The following is a 17,730-nucleotide window of genomic DNA, read 5'->3' on the forward strand; positions in this document are numbered from 1 at the left end:
AAAACCCTTTTTTATTATCCTTTATCTCCTTTGCTAGATTCAGCTCCAGGTGGGCTTTAGCCTTCCTGGTCGCATCTCGGCAGTCCCTGACTACATTCTTATATTGTTCCCAAGTGGCCAGACCCTTTTTCCACATATCGTGTACTTTCTTCTTTCTGCGGAGCTTGCACATGAGTTCCTTACTCATCCACGCAGGTCTCCTGGCACCTTTTCCTGATTTCTTAGTTACAGGGACGCACCGATCCTGAGCCTGGAAGAGGAGCTGTTTGAATGCTAGCCAGCTCTCACAGGCCCCCTTGCCTTCTAGCACCCTGGCCCACGGGATGGCCCCAAGTAAGTCCTGGAGGAGATCAAAGTTGGCTCTCCTGAAGTCCAGGGTAGCAATCCTACTTTTTGTTTTGCTTCCTCCGCTCAGGATCTCGAACTCCACCATCTCATGGTCGCTACAACCCAAGTTACCCCTGACTTTTACTTCTTTAACGAGTCCTTCCTTGTTGGTGAGAATAAGGTCCAGCAGCACCCCGCCCCGCGTCGGTACCTCGACCATCTGCATTAGAAAGTTATCTTCAATACACTGCAAGAATTGTCTGGACCGCGCATGCTTGGCCATATTGGTCGTCCAGCAAATATCTGGATAATTGAAATCCCCCAAAAGTACCAACGCCCGGGAGCGTGATGCTACTTCCAGTTGGCTACGGAAGGCCTCATCAACCTCCTCTTCCTGATCAGGAGGCCTGTAGTACACACCCACAACAGTGTCCCCCTTACCAGCCTGGCCCTTGATTCTCACCCACAAGCTCTCGACTGCTACATCACTCTCCCCCAGGTGGAGTTCAATACATTCTAGCTGCTCTCTCACATAAAGAGCAACTCCACCACCCCGCCTTGCTAGCCGATCTTTCCTAAAAAGGACATAGCCCTCCATGACAACATTCCAGTCATGCGAGCTGTCCCACCACGTCTCTGTGATCGCAATGTGATCATAGCCACGCGATCGCACACTAAACTCCAATTCTTCCTGTTTATTCCCCATGCTTCGTGCATTAGTATACAGGCACTTGAGAGAAGGAGCATCTCCCCACCTCTCTCCATGCCTTTGAACCCCTTTGTCAGCACCCAACACGCTCTGCTTTAAGCCTTGAACTGCCGCCTCAGACCCAGCGGCCCTCATTTTGTCCCCTTCCCCCTTATTTTAATGTCAGGCTGATCCATATTCAGCAGATCTCCTGGAACTCATCTACATATTCATTATTTTCCAGGAACTCATTTACATTCTGTCCCTCCCTCTGGCACATGCGCTGTTTGTAGCTGGGTTCTTCCTGCAGTGGTCGTGGGGATGAAATCAGACATCTTCCATGCAAACACTCAATGTCTTCCTCATTCTGTCCCTTTTACCCCATCATGTTTGATAGAAGTAGTCTGGTTCTGTCTGGCTTTTTCAATTTAGGGTACAGGGTGCTATTCCTTTAATGTAACTGCTCATCCTACGTGTTTATGGGCCCATATACCTGTCTTCTACCTTTGAGACTAACTCTTTTACTGTATCAGGTTGTCCTAACAGATTGCGTTTGCCTAGCAGGAGTGTAAATGCCTCACCTGGAAAGCTCTGCTCCTGGCCCTTAATAAAAAAGACACACAGACAAGGACAGGGACTCTCTGACTCCCCTTTTGCAGGGCTGTCATTCAGATGAGGCAATCAGTGCAGGTGTCTCATGTGCAGATGTAAAACCCTGGGGTTGAAAGCAGATTCACTTCCCCACAGACCCATGGGAAATGGGACTCCTCTTGCTTTGGAGCAGATGATAACAAGGGGTTGCCTGTATGCATGAGCCCCTGGTCTGAATCCTTGGTCTTTCTACAGCTGGAAGTTACTTGCTCACATACAGACACTCGATGGGCAGAAGGTGCCTGTGGTGCTCATAGATGTGTTTAGCAGTGCCAGCAAGCTGTGGTAGATGACATCTAAGAGAGTCACCACCTTCCTGAGCATCAGCTGGAAGCCAGACGAGGCATGGGAGTATTCTTGGCCATCCTAAATGACTACATCTCTTCGAGTAATGGGCACCTGAGAGTACAGCGTTATTCAGCTGACCAAATGGATGAGCTCACCAGAAGAAGAGACAGATCTTTCTCTGTTCCCCATCTATTGCAAATTCCAGAGCTTAAGGCATTTGAAAGCTGTGACACACCTTCATTCTCTCACTGGTGACACCTTTCTTTGTTCTGGGCTCACGTTTGAATGGCATTTCCATGGGGCCTCCAACACACTCCCAGCCAGCTGACAAATGCAGCTGAGGACCTTCAGGAAAGCCAAGCCTTGGTAGTGTCAGTGCTCACTGGACAACTGTGAGCCCCACAGTGTGTCTCATACCTGTGTGCCACCTTCTGAACACCAGTACCATGGTGTAGATGCGAGGCCCAGCCAGGCTATATCAAATCATGCTTATGGAATGGGATGCTTTCTGAAGAGTCTTTACACCAATGAGAAGACCACAGGCATTCACTCAGTGCACTCAAAATTTCTGTGCATTTGCTGGCCTAGGGTCTGGTTTGGCTCACGGAGACACTGTGGGATGGTTCCCACCTCTGAACTGTAGCAAATGGGGTACGGACTCTTTATGACGGGTGGCCAAGGAAGATGAGGAAAGGCTGCTGCCCTCTGTGAGAGTGCACAGAGTTCTGCCTGGGGATGGCAGAGGAGCCAGCTGAGAGCTGATGGAAAGGGCTCAGAGAGGAGAGCAGCAGATTCTGTTCCTTGCTTCCAGATCAGGAAGAACAAGAGGAGGGGGACAGGCAGGTAGCTGAGTTACAGCTGGGATGGCATTGTTTTCTTCAGACTGTCTGCTCTGGTGCAGTGTTTTGGTTCTAGGAGAAAAGCATTGATAGCACTCTGATGTTTACAGCTGCTGCTAAGCAGTGTTGTACAGAGCCAGTGCCGTGTTCAGTGGAGTGCCCAAGGAACTGAGGGGAACAGACTGAGGACAGCTGTCTTAAAGCGACCAAAGGGACGTTCCATACCATCTGACAGCAAGCAGAAGGTGTACTGAAAGGGGTGTGAGATCATTTCACTCTCTCTTCTGCTGCTCAGGAGCCAGCTGGCCATCAGTCTGGTGATGCTGAGCATGTGCATGTGAATCAGTTGTAATGTACTATACCATATATCTGGATATATAGTCATGACGATTACATCTCTCCTTTCATCTCTCTTAGTAAATAGCTTCATGTCAACTCACAAGTTGTACTTTTTTTCCCCCAGTTCCCTTCCCCATCCCACTGGGAAGTGGGCAGTGCACAAAGCACTGTGTGCTACTGAGCCACATGTTGGGTTCAACAACCACCATCATTTTGGTGCCCGATGTGGGGCTCAAAGGGACATCTGTCCAGAGCGAGTTAACACAGAGCTTTGTAGGAGCTGGAGAATTTGCTGGCCATGATGCTGATTGTTTCCTTATTTGTGAAGCTTGTTGAGTCTTCTCATGAAGCTGCATTGTACAATTCCTTGCTTGCTGCTTGTTTTCCCTGCTGCACTGTTTGTCAACTCTGGGGCTGGATTCGGGTATGCTGTTTGACCTTGGTTTATATCATGATAAAATAGGCAGCTGACAAAGTGAAGTTTTGAGGACATCCAGCTCTGCGATCATCTTTGAGTTTTGGAAGTAATACTGTCGATATGATTAGGAATTACACCCTTTTTGTTGTCCCCTCAGGGAGCCCAGCAATAGAGGTAAGAAGGGCGGACACTTTCCAGCAGTCACTCAGCCTCCCTCTTACTTCTTGCCCTGGAGCTCCAGAGCTATTTCCAATAGCTCCTGAGGATTTTGACTATCCGTGGGATTCCCAAACCAGCACGCTCCTATTGCTATGTGTTGTTAAACTGTTCCAGGTTATGTTTCAGATTAAATAATTTTTCAAGAAGATCACTGAGATCTGCCCCAAGGTGAGAAAGCAGAGCATGGCAGGGGGTGTGGGACGGTCTGGGCAGCAGCCTGGAGCAGTGGGCACACCCAGGGCTTTGGAACTTCATTTCCAAGTAACTGCAGGATCCTGAGAAACTGGTAGAATATTGGGAGAAGGTCTGCTGTGGCCCTGGTAATCCCAAAGAGGCACAAATGACTGCAGTGTGCCAGGGCCTGGCCAACACCTACTGAGCTGTGTTCAACACTCTTCAGCATCCTCAAGGGGAAGAGAGTTGGATCTGCTGACAGTGCTGCGGCCTCTGCAACTCCTGGCACAGATTCTGCAGCAGCTCCAAATTTTTACTGCATGTCCTTCAGTTGCTCCAAGCTCTGGACAGATCCCGCTGTCACTCCACCCCTTATAATGAGCTATGCAGTCACTCCTGCTACAGGTCCTGTAGTTGTTCCAAGTATTGCGATAAGAAAATGAAACAACTCCCTCCCAGGGGAGGTGCGCTGTGCCAGCAGGTACAGCCATGTGGTCACTCCAACCCCTCCAATGAGCCCAGTGGCTGCTCCAACTTCAGTCACATGTCCTGTGGTGATTCCAGCCCTGACAATGAGCTCTGCAGACACTCCAACTCCTGCAACAGCCTGACAGCCACTTCAGCTCCTACAGTGAACCCTGTGTGTGTTAAAACCGCTGCAACAAGTCCTGAACTTGCAAACAGATATGCATATGTATTAGTATCTGTTCATATATGTTTGCTTATGCATATGTTGTATATGTGTGGAAATAAACTAAATATTTTATTTATGTATAAATATATTTGTCGTAATTATTACCGTTTTCTTTTTATCTCAACCCATGAACTTTAAACCACAGCACTGCCCCAAGTTGCTAACAGATCTCCTTGGGACTCTTGAATGTGAAACAGTCACACAGTGAAGAGCACGAGCAGATCTCGTGGTTCTCTCAGGGAGCAGCTCCTAAAGTACATTCCTTACACCAGCTTTGGAAGAGGCCTCCAGTTCTCTGGATGTGCTCTGAAAGTGCCTTCTTGTAGAGGTAGAGTCTGCAAGGAGAACAGCTCTGACACAGTTGTTCATATTGCCAGCTGCTGACTGCAGACCTGAAGTGCTGCTGTAGAGACAACAGGACTGTTGTGAGACACACAGAACCTTCAGGCCTGCACAAATGAGAGGACCTGAGAGCACAGTGGCAGTGTAAAGAGAGCAGGAATGAAAAGAGGATGTTGTGTGGCTACCTGTGCCTGCACCTCCCCCAGACCAAGACAGGGAAGGAAGAGAAAAAAGCTAAGGAAAAGTCTTCTTTGAAAGTTATTTATTTATCTCTTAACATATTCAGGGAATCTGGTTCCATGTTTACACAAGCTCTTGGACTGAGAAAATGGAAAGTAGGTAGAAAAGAAGTGAAATAATTTGCAACACCTTTCTGTGGATTCCTTTATCATACACAATCAAACAATCAATTCCACATAAAACATAAAGAAGCATCACTGGGAAGATGTGCACATTATGGAAGCTGGAACAGAGTGTACTACAAAACCTTCCTGAGAGAGTGCTTGATCTCCCTGTTCCTCATGCTGTAGATAATAGGATTCAGTGTTGGAGGAACTACTGAGTACAGAAGTGCCACTGTCAGATCCATTAATGGGGAAGAGAGTGAGGGGGGCTTCAGGTAGGCATAAAAGACAGTGCTGACAAATAGGGAGACCACGGCCAGGTGAGGGAGGCACGTGGAGAAGGCTTTGTGCCGTCCCTGATCAGAGGGCATCCTCAGCACGGTCTTGAAGATCTGCACATAGGACACAAGTATGAAAACAAAGCACCCAAATACTAAAATGCCACTAAAAATGATAAACACAACTTCCCTGAGATTTGATTCTGAGCAGGAGAGTTTGAGGATCTGGGGGATTTCACAGAAAAACTGGTTGACAGCATTGCCTTGGCAGAGAGGCAGTGAAAATGTACTGGCAGTGTGCAGCAGGGAATTGAGAAGCCCAGCGCCCCAGGCAGCTGCTGCCATGGTGGCACAAGCTCTGCTGTCCATCAAGGTCCCGTAGTGCAGGGGCTTGCAGATGGCAACGTAGCGGTCATAGGACATGATGGTGAGAAGGTAAAATTCTGCTGAGAGGAAGACGAGAAGGAAAAAGATCTGTGAAGCACATCCTGCGTAGGAGATGGCCCTGGTGTCCCAGAGGGCGTTGGCCATGGCTTTGGGGACAGTGGTGGAGATGCAGCCCAGGTCGAGGAGGGCCAGGTTGAGCAGGAAGAAGTACATGGGGGTGTGCAGGTGCTGGTCGCAAGCTACGGCTGTGCTGATGAGGCCGTTGCCCAGGAGGGCAGCCAGGTAGATGCCCAGCAAGAGCCAGAAGTGCAGGAGCTGCAGCTGCCGCGTGTCTGCCAACGGCAGCAGGAGGAACTCGCTGATGGAGCTGCTGTTGGGCATCTGCTGTTCCTGGGCTTGGAGTCCTGTTCAGAGTGCAGAAGATAATAACAGGTTCAAAGCATTCTCAGAGACACTCTTTCTGCTGTATTATGAAATCTTTTAATTTTCCTATAACATTGTTCATTTAGCACCATAACTTCAATTTAATTTCATGATGTTCAACATTCCATAAGCAGAAGAAGCATATGGAGTTGTAGCCTTCCTATCATCTTCTAATCTTATCCCATCTCCGTGGTTATTCTCATCTGTTTCTTGTCTCATATCTTTTCCCACACAGTTCTTAGAGCCCCCAAACCCAACCTCTGTTCCTTTCAGTATCTATAGGATAAACATGCAAAGTGCCCTCAGATGCATTCAGTTTTGCAGTGAAGCTGAGATCCCCTGCCCCAGGCAGCAGCTGTGGCAGCACAAGCCCTGCCGGGGGGCTCCTTCCCCCCACACGTCTCCCCGCAGCACCCTGGACAGCTCCCCGGGCAGGCTGATTGCTGAGCCTGGCAGGCGGCAGAGTCCCAAAGCCGGCACACAGCCCCTGGGGCACAGCAGGGACCCTGCTCTGCAGGACAGCCCTGGGCACCCGCCTGCAGCCCCACATGCACAGCCTGCAGCCGTGCTGGGACACGCAGCACTCAGGGCTGTGCTCTGATGCTTCAGCACGGAAGCCCTCAGCTGGAGCAGAAGGCTTTTTCCACAGTAAACAAACATGCAGTGCCTGCAGCCAGATCTGCTATGGGATTTCACAGTTATAGTTAACCCTCTATGAGTAGCAACTGTATGGCCTGAAGTGAGACTTACCGTGTCATTGTCTGTCAGCAATGCTCCTGCAGCATGTTCCGAGCCTGCTCACTGCATACACATCCTGGAAGCTCTCTCCCCTTTCTCTCCTCTCCTTCTGTCACCTGCAGGCTGTGCTGTGCACGAGACCTGCTCCTGGGCACAGCTGTCTCTGCAGCACCATCCTCTTTTATGAGCTCCCTGTGTCCCAGGAGCCCAGCCCAGATCAGCACACCAGAGGATTTGAGTTTCTTTTCCTCAGTGCTTCCTCTGGAGGTTTCCCTGGGGCTCCTGAGCTGAATGTTCCTGATAGACAGCAGGGTCATCTCTGAAAAAGGCTCTTGGATGTCGGATAAACTGGACAGACTGATTCCAGAAGCATAGTTTGGAGTTGAGGAAACAACCTCTCTAACCTGGAGTTAGGTTTTAAAGCAGGAATGCATGTATTCGGCACAGGGTGCAAAGGGGATCAGTCCTTCCTTGCACACCAGCAAGCAGAAGTGTTACTTATTTTACTGTCACACTGATCCATATTCAGCAGATCTCCTGGAACTCATCTACATATTCATTATTTTCCAGGAAATCATTTACATTCTGTCCCTCCCTCTGGCACATGCGCTGTTTGTAGCTGGGTTCTTCCTGCAGTGGTCGTGGGGATGAAATCAGGCATCTTCCTTGCAAACACTCAATGTCTTCCTCATTCGGTCCCTTTTACCCCATCATGTTTGATAGAAGTAGTCTGGTTCTGTCTGGCTTCTTCCATTTAGGGTACAGGATGCTATTCCTTTAATGTAACTGCTCATCCTACCTGTTTATGGGCCCATATACCTGTCTTCTACCTTTGAGACTAAATCTTTTACTGTATCAGGTTGTCCTAACAGATTGCGTTTGCCTAGCAGGAGTGTAAATGCCTCACCTGGAAAGCTCTGCTCCTGGCCCATAATAAGAAAGACACACAGACAAGGACAGGGACTCTCTGACTCCCCCTTTGCAGGGCTGTCATTCAGATGAGGCAATCAGTGCAGGTGTCTCATGTGCAGATGTAAAACCCTGGGGTTGAAAGCAGATTCACTTCCCCACAGACCCATGGGAGATGGTACTCCTCTTGACTCGAAGCAGATGTGCACAAGGAGTTGACAGTATGCATGAGCCCCTGGTCTGAATCCTTGGCCTTTCTTAAGATGGAATGACTTGCTCAAAAACAGTCATTCAGTGAGCACAAGGTGCCTGTGGTGCTCATAGATGTATGCAGCAGGGCCTGCAGGCTGTGGTAGACATCTGAGAGAACCACCTCCTTCCTGAGCATTAGCTGGGGGCCAGACAAGGCATGGGAGCATTCTTGGGCCTCCTGAATGACATCAGATGTTCGAGTAATGGGCACCTGAAAGTGCAGCGTTATTCAGAACTGATCGTTCTATATTCTCCATCTATTGCAAATTCCAGAGCTTAAGGCATTCCACAGCTGTGACACATCTACATTTTCTCACAGTTGACATGTTTGTTTATTCTGGGCTCTCATTGGAATGGCAATTCCCTGGGGTCTCCAGCACACCCCCATCCAGCTGGCAAATGCAGCTGAGGACCTTCAGGAAAGCCATGCCCTGGTAGTGACAATGCTTGCTGGACAACTTTCAGCCCCACAATGCGTCTCATAACTGTGCGCCACCTTCTGAACACCAGTACCATGGTGTAGATGCCAGCCCCAGCCAGCCTAAATCAAATCCTGCTTCTGGAATGGGATCAAAGAATCACAGAATCACAGAATGACCCAGGTTGGAAGGCACCTCAAGGATCATGAAGATCCAACCCCCCTGCCTGGCAGGGCTACCAAACTTCCACACTTAACAGATCATGCTGCCCAGGGCCCCATCCAACCCGGCCTTGAACACCTCCAGGAACAGGGCATCCACAACCTCCCTTGGTAGCCTCTTCCAGAATCTCACCACTCTCCTAGTAAAGAACTTCCCCCTAACATCCAACCCAAATCTTCCCTCTTTCAACTTAAATCCATTCCCCCTTGTCCTGCTATTATCGGCCCTTTCAAAGAGCTTACTCCCCTCCTGATTATAGGATCCCTTCTCGTAGTGAAAGGCTGCAATGAGGTCACCCTTCAGCCTTCTTTCCTCCAGGCTTAACAAGCACAGGTCCTTCAGCCTGTCTTCAAAGGGGAGGTGCTCCAGCCCCCTGATCATCTTTGTGACCCTCCTCTGGACCCTTTCCAAAATCTCCATGTCTTTCTTGTACTGAGGGCTCCATACCTGGACACAGTACTCCAGATGGGGCCTCACAAGAGCCGAGTAGAGAGGGACAATCACCTCCCTATCCCTGCTGACCACCCCTTTTCTGATGGAGCCCAGGATCCCATTTGCCTTCCGAGCCGCCAGAGCGCACTGCTGGCTCATGTTGAGTCTCTTGTCCATCAGGACCCTCAGTCCTTCTCTGCCAAGCTGCTCTCAAGGACAACTCCTCACAGCCCGTACAGGTGCCTGGGGTTCTTCCGGCCCAAGTACAAAACCTTGCACTTTGCTGTGTTGAACCTCATTAGGTTCACCTGAGCCAAGCTTTCCAGCCTGTCAAGGTCCCTCTGAATGACATCCCTTCCTTCCACAATATCAACCGCACGACTCAGCTTGGTGTCATCAGCAAACTTGCTGAGGTTGCACTCCATTCCCTCATCGATGTCATTAACAAAGATGTTAAAGAACACCGGTCCCAAGACAGACCCTGGGGGGACACCACTCGTTACCGACCTCCACCTGGACATAGAGCCACTGACCACCACCCTCTGTCTGCAGCCTTTCAACCAATTGCTTATCCATCGAGTTGTCCACCCATGAAATCCACTTCCCTTCCAATTTGGAGATGAGGATGTGGTGGGGGACCATGTCAAAGGCCTTGCTCGTGTACAGGTAAATGACATCGGTCGCCTTCCCTTCATCCACCATAGCTGTCACTCCATCACAGAAGGTCACAGGATTAGTTAAGCATGACCTTCCCTGGTGAAGCCGTGCTGGCTGTCTCGGATCACATTCACATTCTTTATGTGATTGAGCATGTTGTCCAGGAGGATCTGTTCCATGATCTTCCCAGGCACGGAGGTGAGACTCACCGGCCTGTAGTTCCCCGAGTCCTCCCTGCTCCCCTTCTTGTATATGGGAGTGACGTGACCCTTCCTCCAGTCATCCGGGACCTCACCTGACAGCCACGACTTCTCAAATATGATGGAGAGCGGCTCAGCAACCACCTCAGCCAGCTCCTTCAGGACCCTGGGATGCACACCATCTGGCCCCATCGTCTTGTACACATTCAGTCTAAGGAAGCACTCTCGGACTTGCTCTGCCCTTACAGTGGGGAGGGATTTACCTCCTTGGTCCCCACATAGAGGTTTGGGGATGCAGGGCTTAGGGACATGAAAAAGACTAGAATCCACCAGTGAAGACCGAGGTGAAGAACTCATTCAGCACCTCAGCTTTCTCTTCATCTGTTGAAGCCAGTTCTCCTTTTAAATTTACCAAAGATGGTACGTTTGTTTTGTCCTGTCTTTTCTGGCCAATGTACTTGTAGAAGGCTTTCTTATTGTTTTTCACATCCCTTGCCAAGTTCAGTTCTGCCTGAGCCTTGGCTTCCCTGATCCAACGTCTGCAAGTCCGAACGGCATCCCTGTATTCTTCTGAGGTGACACAGCCTTGTTTCCAGAGCTTGTACACCCCTTTCTTCGCCCTCAGTTCTCTCAGCAGGTCCTTGCTGAGCCATGCCGGTTTCCTACCTTTCTTATTCAGTGGAGCCCACTTTCTTATTCAGTGGAATGGAGACCTCTTGTGCTTCCAGGAGGGCATCCTTGAAGAGCAGCCAGCTCTCCTCAACATCCTTGTCTTTGAGGGCAGCACGCCAGGGGATCTTGGCTAGCAGTCCATTGAGTAGCTTGAAGTCTGCTCTTCTAAAGTTCAGTGTCCTGATCCTGCTCTTTGCCAGGCCCACATCGCTTGAGATCACAAGTTGTCAAGTCCTTCACTGTGATTCCATCAATCCCTTCCTATCTCTGTCTAACTCATTTCTTGTACAGTTATTCCCTGTGAATGTCAAACCTCAATAGAAGCAGCTTGGACATGACATGCAGTAGATCACTGTGTTTTACCGTTCATTCAATTGCATCACCTTTCCTACTGTTTGTTGGAAAAAAAAAAAAAAAAAAAAAAAAAAAAAAAAAAAAAAAGAATTCTTTCCTTGCCCGTTTGCAGCTGATTCTCTGAGGAAAGCCTGTTCGAGTTGCTGAAAGGGAGACTTAACACTGAGCGGGTGGCTGCAGAGGAGAAGAGTGATGTGAGGAAAAGTGATGCAAGTCCCATGGGGCCAGTGTGAGTAGAAATGGGGTGGGGTGATTGAGAAGAACATTTACTGACACAGAATAGAACGCATTGGGGACATCCTGGATTGATACCAGTTGCACAGTGCTGCTTTAAAACTTGTTTATACCCAGCTCTAAATAAATAGACAGTAAATGTCTGCTGGATTCTTCCTCTTTAAGGTCTATCCAGGTACCCCTCCATTTTGCTGCACAAGGTCTGAAAACTTGAAGAAGATAACAGTAAATCACAAGGCACAGGAGGCTCTTCAGATAATAATGAGCCCCAGGGTGCATTTGGTGCTGAGTCCATCAACCTCCAGTGCAGAGAGAAGTTTGCACAGAGTGTTCAACAAGACAAAGTCAGAAGTAGCAGTGAACTTTCTTGGAGTATTAATGGGCCCACTGAGGAACATTAACAAGCATGCTTCCCTAGGGACTAGTTAGAGAAGATAATTGGAAGATATGACTACAGGCAATGAAAGGCACTGGCATGGTGGCCTAGATGCTGAGAAACCCCTCCTTTGTCTTATGAAGCAGACAGGCCAAGCCCGTATCCCCAGACCCTTGGTAGAGAGAACCTCATGCTGACTAAGGATCCTTCCTGGGGCAGTGGATGGAGGTCTGCATGATGCTAAATGAAAGACATGAGAACAGAAGATCCCAGGCTCTGCATGGGCTGCAGGGACACTGTGAGGTTCATTTCCCATGTGTGTCCTGTGTCTCATCGCAGGATGTGGGATGTTAGAAGGGCCCAGTCTGAACAAGCAGTCAATCCCAATGAAACTCTGAACTTCACATCTCTCAGTTCTGGTGACATCCTATGCACACTCTCCCATAGTTTGATGTCTTTTATGCTCTTCAGTGCCCAGAAGTGCACCCAGTGCTCCAGGTGAGGCAGCAGCAGTGCAGAGCAGACAGGGACAATCCTTTCCTTCACCAAGCTGGCAAAGCCTTGCTTGATGCACTCCAATGGACCGCTGAGCTTCCTGGCTGCCTGGGCACACTGCTGACTCATGTTCAATTTGATGCTTACCAGGACCCCCAATCCTTTTCAGTCAGACCCCTCTCTAGTGTCCCATATCCAGTCAGTGTGTATGTCCAGGATTGCCCCTACCCAGGTGCACAATCAGGCACTTGTTCTAGTTATACTTTATGCACTTGGTGCTTAGGACCAACTGGTACCCACTTCTCTGACTTGTCCACATCTCTCCCCACTCATTGGAGGCAACAGCACCTCCTCATCTGGTCTCATCAGCAAACTTGCTCAGAACATCTTCTAGTCCTGCATGCAAGTCATCCGCAAAAACATGAAAGAGAAGTGGCCCTAAAATGGCGCCCTGGGGAACCCTGATAGTGACCATCTACCAGCCTGATGGAACCCAGCGACTATAGTGCTTTGGGCCTGACCTATTGACTAACTGTTCACCCACCATGTTATATTTCTGCCTAGCCAAATGAAGGACATTCTGCTCAGAAGGGTGTTGTGAGAAATAGTATCAAAAGCTCTACTGAAATCCTCAAGGATAACTTCAACTGGCTTCCCTTGATCAACCAATTTGCTAACCTTGTCATAACAAGTCCAATAGTTAAACAGGTCCTTCCCCTCTGGAAGTTGTGTTGGCTGTGACCAATGACAGAATTGTTCTTCAGGTGTTTTTCCATCACTCCCATCATCACTTTCTCCATCATTTTACCAAGTACTGTTGTGAGACTGTCAGGTCCATAATTGCCCCTGTCATCTTTCTTGCTCTTCCTTACAATGAGACAACATTTGCCTGCTTCTTGTAAGCTGGCATGACCCCAGGCTTTTTTAGATGCCACTGAAATTAGAGCCCAGAGCAAAATAAGGTGTCATCAGTGCAAGAACATAGATGTGCCATAGCTTTGCAATGCCTAGAACTCTGGAGTATGCCACAGATGGAGCAGAGAGGAAGATCTGCCTCTTCTGCTGTGAGCTCATCCATTTGGTGAGTAGAATAACAGTACCTGATACATGGGGACAGTGTCTCTGCTCTGCTCAGCTTGCAGGCGGAATGGTGAGGAGGGTTGCTCTCATGTCAGTGCAGACAAACTCACTTTCTATTAAACCTTTTATCCTCTGTACACTATTCCACTATTTGTACCTTCATTTACACTTCCACATACCCTCAAGTACATTTCCATATGCCACTAACAATTACACGTTCTTGTATCATCAAAACAGTTTGTGAAACAATACAGTTCTTCAGTTCCCATAAACACCCTTAATACCATACAACTTTCCCTTAACCATAAACTTATAAACTCTTTGCCACAGAAGCAGCAGTGATTGAACCACATCCCTCACACACTTCCTCGCAAGCAGTACATAGTACTACATAAATGGGTTGACACTCATTTGATGGTTGGAACATACACCTCTGAAGACTTTAAGACCCTAGAAGTCCGCAGCTGGGCCAATTACCGAAGTAACACCAAGAGTGTGAGCGGCAAAATGGCGATTTATTGAAGCAAACACACACTTATATAACCTACGCCCTTCGTGTACGCCTCTCTTGTACACGTCATCGATCCTTCCAGAAATTAGGGAGGGCCTGTCGCGTGACAGCCCGATATCCCCGTATTTCGCCTAATACAACATCTCCCCCTCCCCATGCTATGAGAACCTAACCCGTTACAATACGCAACACTATAAACCTAACCAATGCTTAAAGCTTATCCTGCATTCTATGGTATTCTATACTCTAATGGACATACCTAAAGAAACTCTATTGAATTATCCGTCTTATTTGCTATACCTTAACATACTATGCATAACCTTAAAATACACTCTTATCATAACTAATATTATATAGTACTCTATATAAACCCTTAACTAAACCTTAACAAACTCTCTATAATATAATTAGTAGCATAAGGCACAACCATGTTATGAAAACACCACCACAACTGTGTGGAGCAAGTGATTGAATAGTCCTCTTGTTGTCAGGAACCTTTCGAGAAGCAATTCTTGTCCGCGATGTTTTCCATCCCTCTTCATTCTTCTTACGCCTGATGTATCTTCTCTGTATGGTGAACATCCGTCAAAGTCTTTCTGTCCATATCCTCGATAGCGTCCATCAGCTCATCAGCACACGGCAACATGCACCATCGTTGCATTAACGCGTACTTGATATGTAGCGACTAGGTAACTAGAATCTCAACCTATAGGATAAGAAGATCACACCTTAAGAGATAAGTGAAGTTGTAACCACAGATTATGTGAATCTACTGTTGGCTGAGACCCAACAATTCCAGACTGAATCCCAAAGGTCCCTGCACTTGTTGTTCGAGCGATACTTATCACTGAGACCAACAGGAGCAGAACAACCTCAGGTACCAGATTCCCCATTGACTGCTCCTGTAAAGAAAGAACTCTTATCCCACTTCCCATAGTCAGTAAAGCGAGAAATGAAGCAGGACCCATTGTGAGTCCTAACGTGACTGGGTAAACCAACCACAGCAACAGCGATTGTCCAATGGTATCGGACTGCAGTCGAGCCAGACCTGACATGCTGAGTGGCCATAATGACAATAGAGGAGGTACTCACAGCAATAACCAATCATTGGCAGGGAGACAAGCAAGGCTCCCAGGTGACATCCATTTGCCAGATCTGCAGCGATCCAAGGCCAATGACAGGTGTGCTGGTAACTTTATCTGCTATTGCATTACCTGTGGCAAAAAGGCTTGGCACCCCAGAGTGATCACACACACGTAAGGGTGCAACAGGAGCTGTGCGGAAGACCAAGGCCTCTTCCAGAGTTCCAGCAGCCTCTGTACTTGAGAGACCTTCCTGGCCCATCCGGGCCAACTGCTTGACTGCAAAGATGGAATCTGCAACAATGTTAGAGGGTATCATTCGCCAGAGGTGCACTGCAGCTGTTACAGCCATCACCTCAAGCATCTGCACGCTGACCTTTCTGTTTGTGAAGACAGCAGCCTGCCAACTACTGTTGGAATCCTGCCAAACCATCGCCCTGAGACTAAGAGTCTCATGCTGCACAAGCGATCCTTCCATGCAGCTCTGTACGATCTTTTGCCAAGCTGCAGCCCTTTCGTTAGACCGAGTTTTGGGTTCTTCTTTTGCGTTGGATCCCTTTAGCTGACCATACAAGAGTTTCCTCAATCCTGAAGGCATTCCCAAAGCGCTCCGAACCCACTGGAGGGTTCCTACCATATTCTGCACATCCCATAGTGTCTTTACATGTGGTTGAATATCAAGACCCACCAGCTGCATTATCTCAGGACTAAACTTATATCCCAAGCACTCTGCTCCAATCCTTCCCTGCATGCCTATACCATGCACGGGGTGAAAGGAATCATCCTGCTCAGCTGCCAACACTCTCCCAAGCTCTGTCATCCACCCTTCTTTCCAGAGTGTGTATTGCACCCACTTGAGAATCACGCATGCGAGGCTTTCAGTGTCATGAGAGAGCACAGGGCCATGCACCGTCAAAGTTTCCGCTGTGTTTAAAGCTAGAGGCAAACGAAACTCTCGGCAGCAGCCAGCAGCCCGATGCCGGAAGGCGGAGCGGCTCCACGCCAGCGAATCGAGCCCCGGTCCCCTGCATGACAGGCAGGCAGCAGGAGCCACAGCGAGCGAACAACTTGCAGCTGCGGGCCCTGTCGGTCCCCTTTGGACCTGGTTACTCCCCCCCCCGGGATAGCACCACGTTTGCGCTCCCCCCGGGTCTGGAACACGCCTACTTCTCCAACCACTTGAATTAACCGCGCGCCCGCACTCCCCGCCCCTCAATGACAAAGGAGAGGGGTCGAGAGGGGATGCGGTCGACTGGAATTCGCCATCTCCCTGTGGGGGTGCAACCAGCGCCGTTAGAGCAGCAGCTGACTGCAACTTTTTCCTCTCTCCGGGAGGCGCAGCTAGCACTGGAGCAGTGACTGGCTGTAATACTTGCTCTCCCTGATCCAATCTCTCAGCTGCTTTTCCCGGCTGGTCCCGGTCAAGTACAAGCCCAAGCGACAAACACGCTTCAACAAGCTTCCCCTCCATCCTGGAGGCTTTAAGAGAACCCAAAATCAGACCCCAGGTAACAAGCTCTGCAAACGTCTGGGTAGTCTCTGCATGCTCTGCAAGCACATCAGTGAGCGGATCCCATTTACGATAGTCCAGGATCTCGCAGGGTGATAAAAGTTCCCTGTCCCGCTCAAGATAACTAAGTACTGCAGCAATCTCCTTCACAGATGGAGCACTTTCTCCACAGTATTCTTTACAAAGAGAAAACAACACCTCACTGATACGCTCCCTGCTATCACATTTCCCACGTTGTGCAATAACTCCTCCGGCCGACTCATGGGTGGGTGCTGAGGGGCCACATCCCCCCTGGGCGGGCTCCTGTGCTGCCCACATCGAATCACCACCCCCACATCCACGCCCACTATCGTACTGGGCGGTGCGATCCACCCCTTTTTGGGAGTGGACACAGCAGCAGGCAGAACCCGACAGTAGGGAAGTACTGCCCACCTCAGATTTCATTGGCTGCACCACGCCTCCCCCATTCGGCTTATCCGCCCCCTGTACGTTCTTATCAGATATGCAAATAACTCCACTTTCCTCAGTGGGCTTCCCTCCCCCCTTGTCCCTGAAAAGTTTCAAGGAAGGATATGGGCTCCAAGCAGGATAAGGAGGTGGGGGCTGGGTGTCGTCCTGGTCAGAGTGGTCTTGCGCAACTTCCTTCTGGCTTGTTCTCGAAGGTGAAGCATTGGGTGGGATTGAGGGGGTCGGCGCCATCTTGGCCCCTTCCGAACCTGCAGAAGAGACAAGATTCCCCCCCGCCTCCAACCCCAATAGCTCCCTAGCGCGCTGGTTTGCGAGTTTCTCCTCCCGAGCCGCTTTCAACACCTCTAAGATAAATCCCCAGACCTTGAATTCCGACACCCTACGGATGGCTAGCGTTCGCTGAGATAACGCGGTCGTAATTCTATCCCAGTTGTCAGGATTGTATAAATCAGAGGGGGATACTAATAGTCCTTCTTTCTCCAGCAGCAAGAGGACTGCTGTAACCTCCTTCTTAGAAGGAGTCTGCTTTCCACAGTGAAGTTTACAGGCATGAAGAATTACCTTGATAACGGCTTCCATGTCGCCCCGGCCCACGTCTCCGGCCGCCCCTGGGCGCTTCCCAGACAGCTCCTGGGGATTCCGAGCGCTCTCTCTCTCTCCCCCGACGAAGAATCTTGGCCACGATCTCTCCGTCCCGGGCTTCTACCA

At 49.3% G+C, this 17,730-nt stretch overlaps 1 protein-coding gene across 1 annotated transcript; it reads right to left on the bottom strand.

Annotated features, from left to right (window-relative positions):
* Nucleotides 1-5,368: 5,368 nt before the first annotated feature.
* LOC140263393 (olfactory receptor 14A16-like) lies at nt 5,369-6,369 on the bottom strand. Its single transcript, XM_072358268.1, has one exon. It carries the CDS (start codon nt 6,367-6,369, stop codon nt 5,458-5,460), a length of 912 nt encoding a protein of 303 aa, XP_072214369.1. The 3' UTR covers nt 5,369-5,457.
* Between the last annotated feature and the right edge of the window lie 11,361 nt (nt 6,370-17,730).

The sequence above is a fragment of the Excalfactoria chinensis genome, chromosome 30 (assembly GCF_039878825.1).
Source record: "Excalfactoria chinensis isolate bCotChi1 chromosome 30, bCotChi1.hap2, whole genome shotgun sequence".
Classification (NCBI taxonomy): Eukaryota; Metazoa; Chordata; class Aves; order Galliformes; family Phasianidae; genus Excalfactoria; species Excalfactoria chinensis.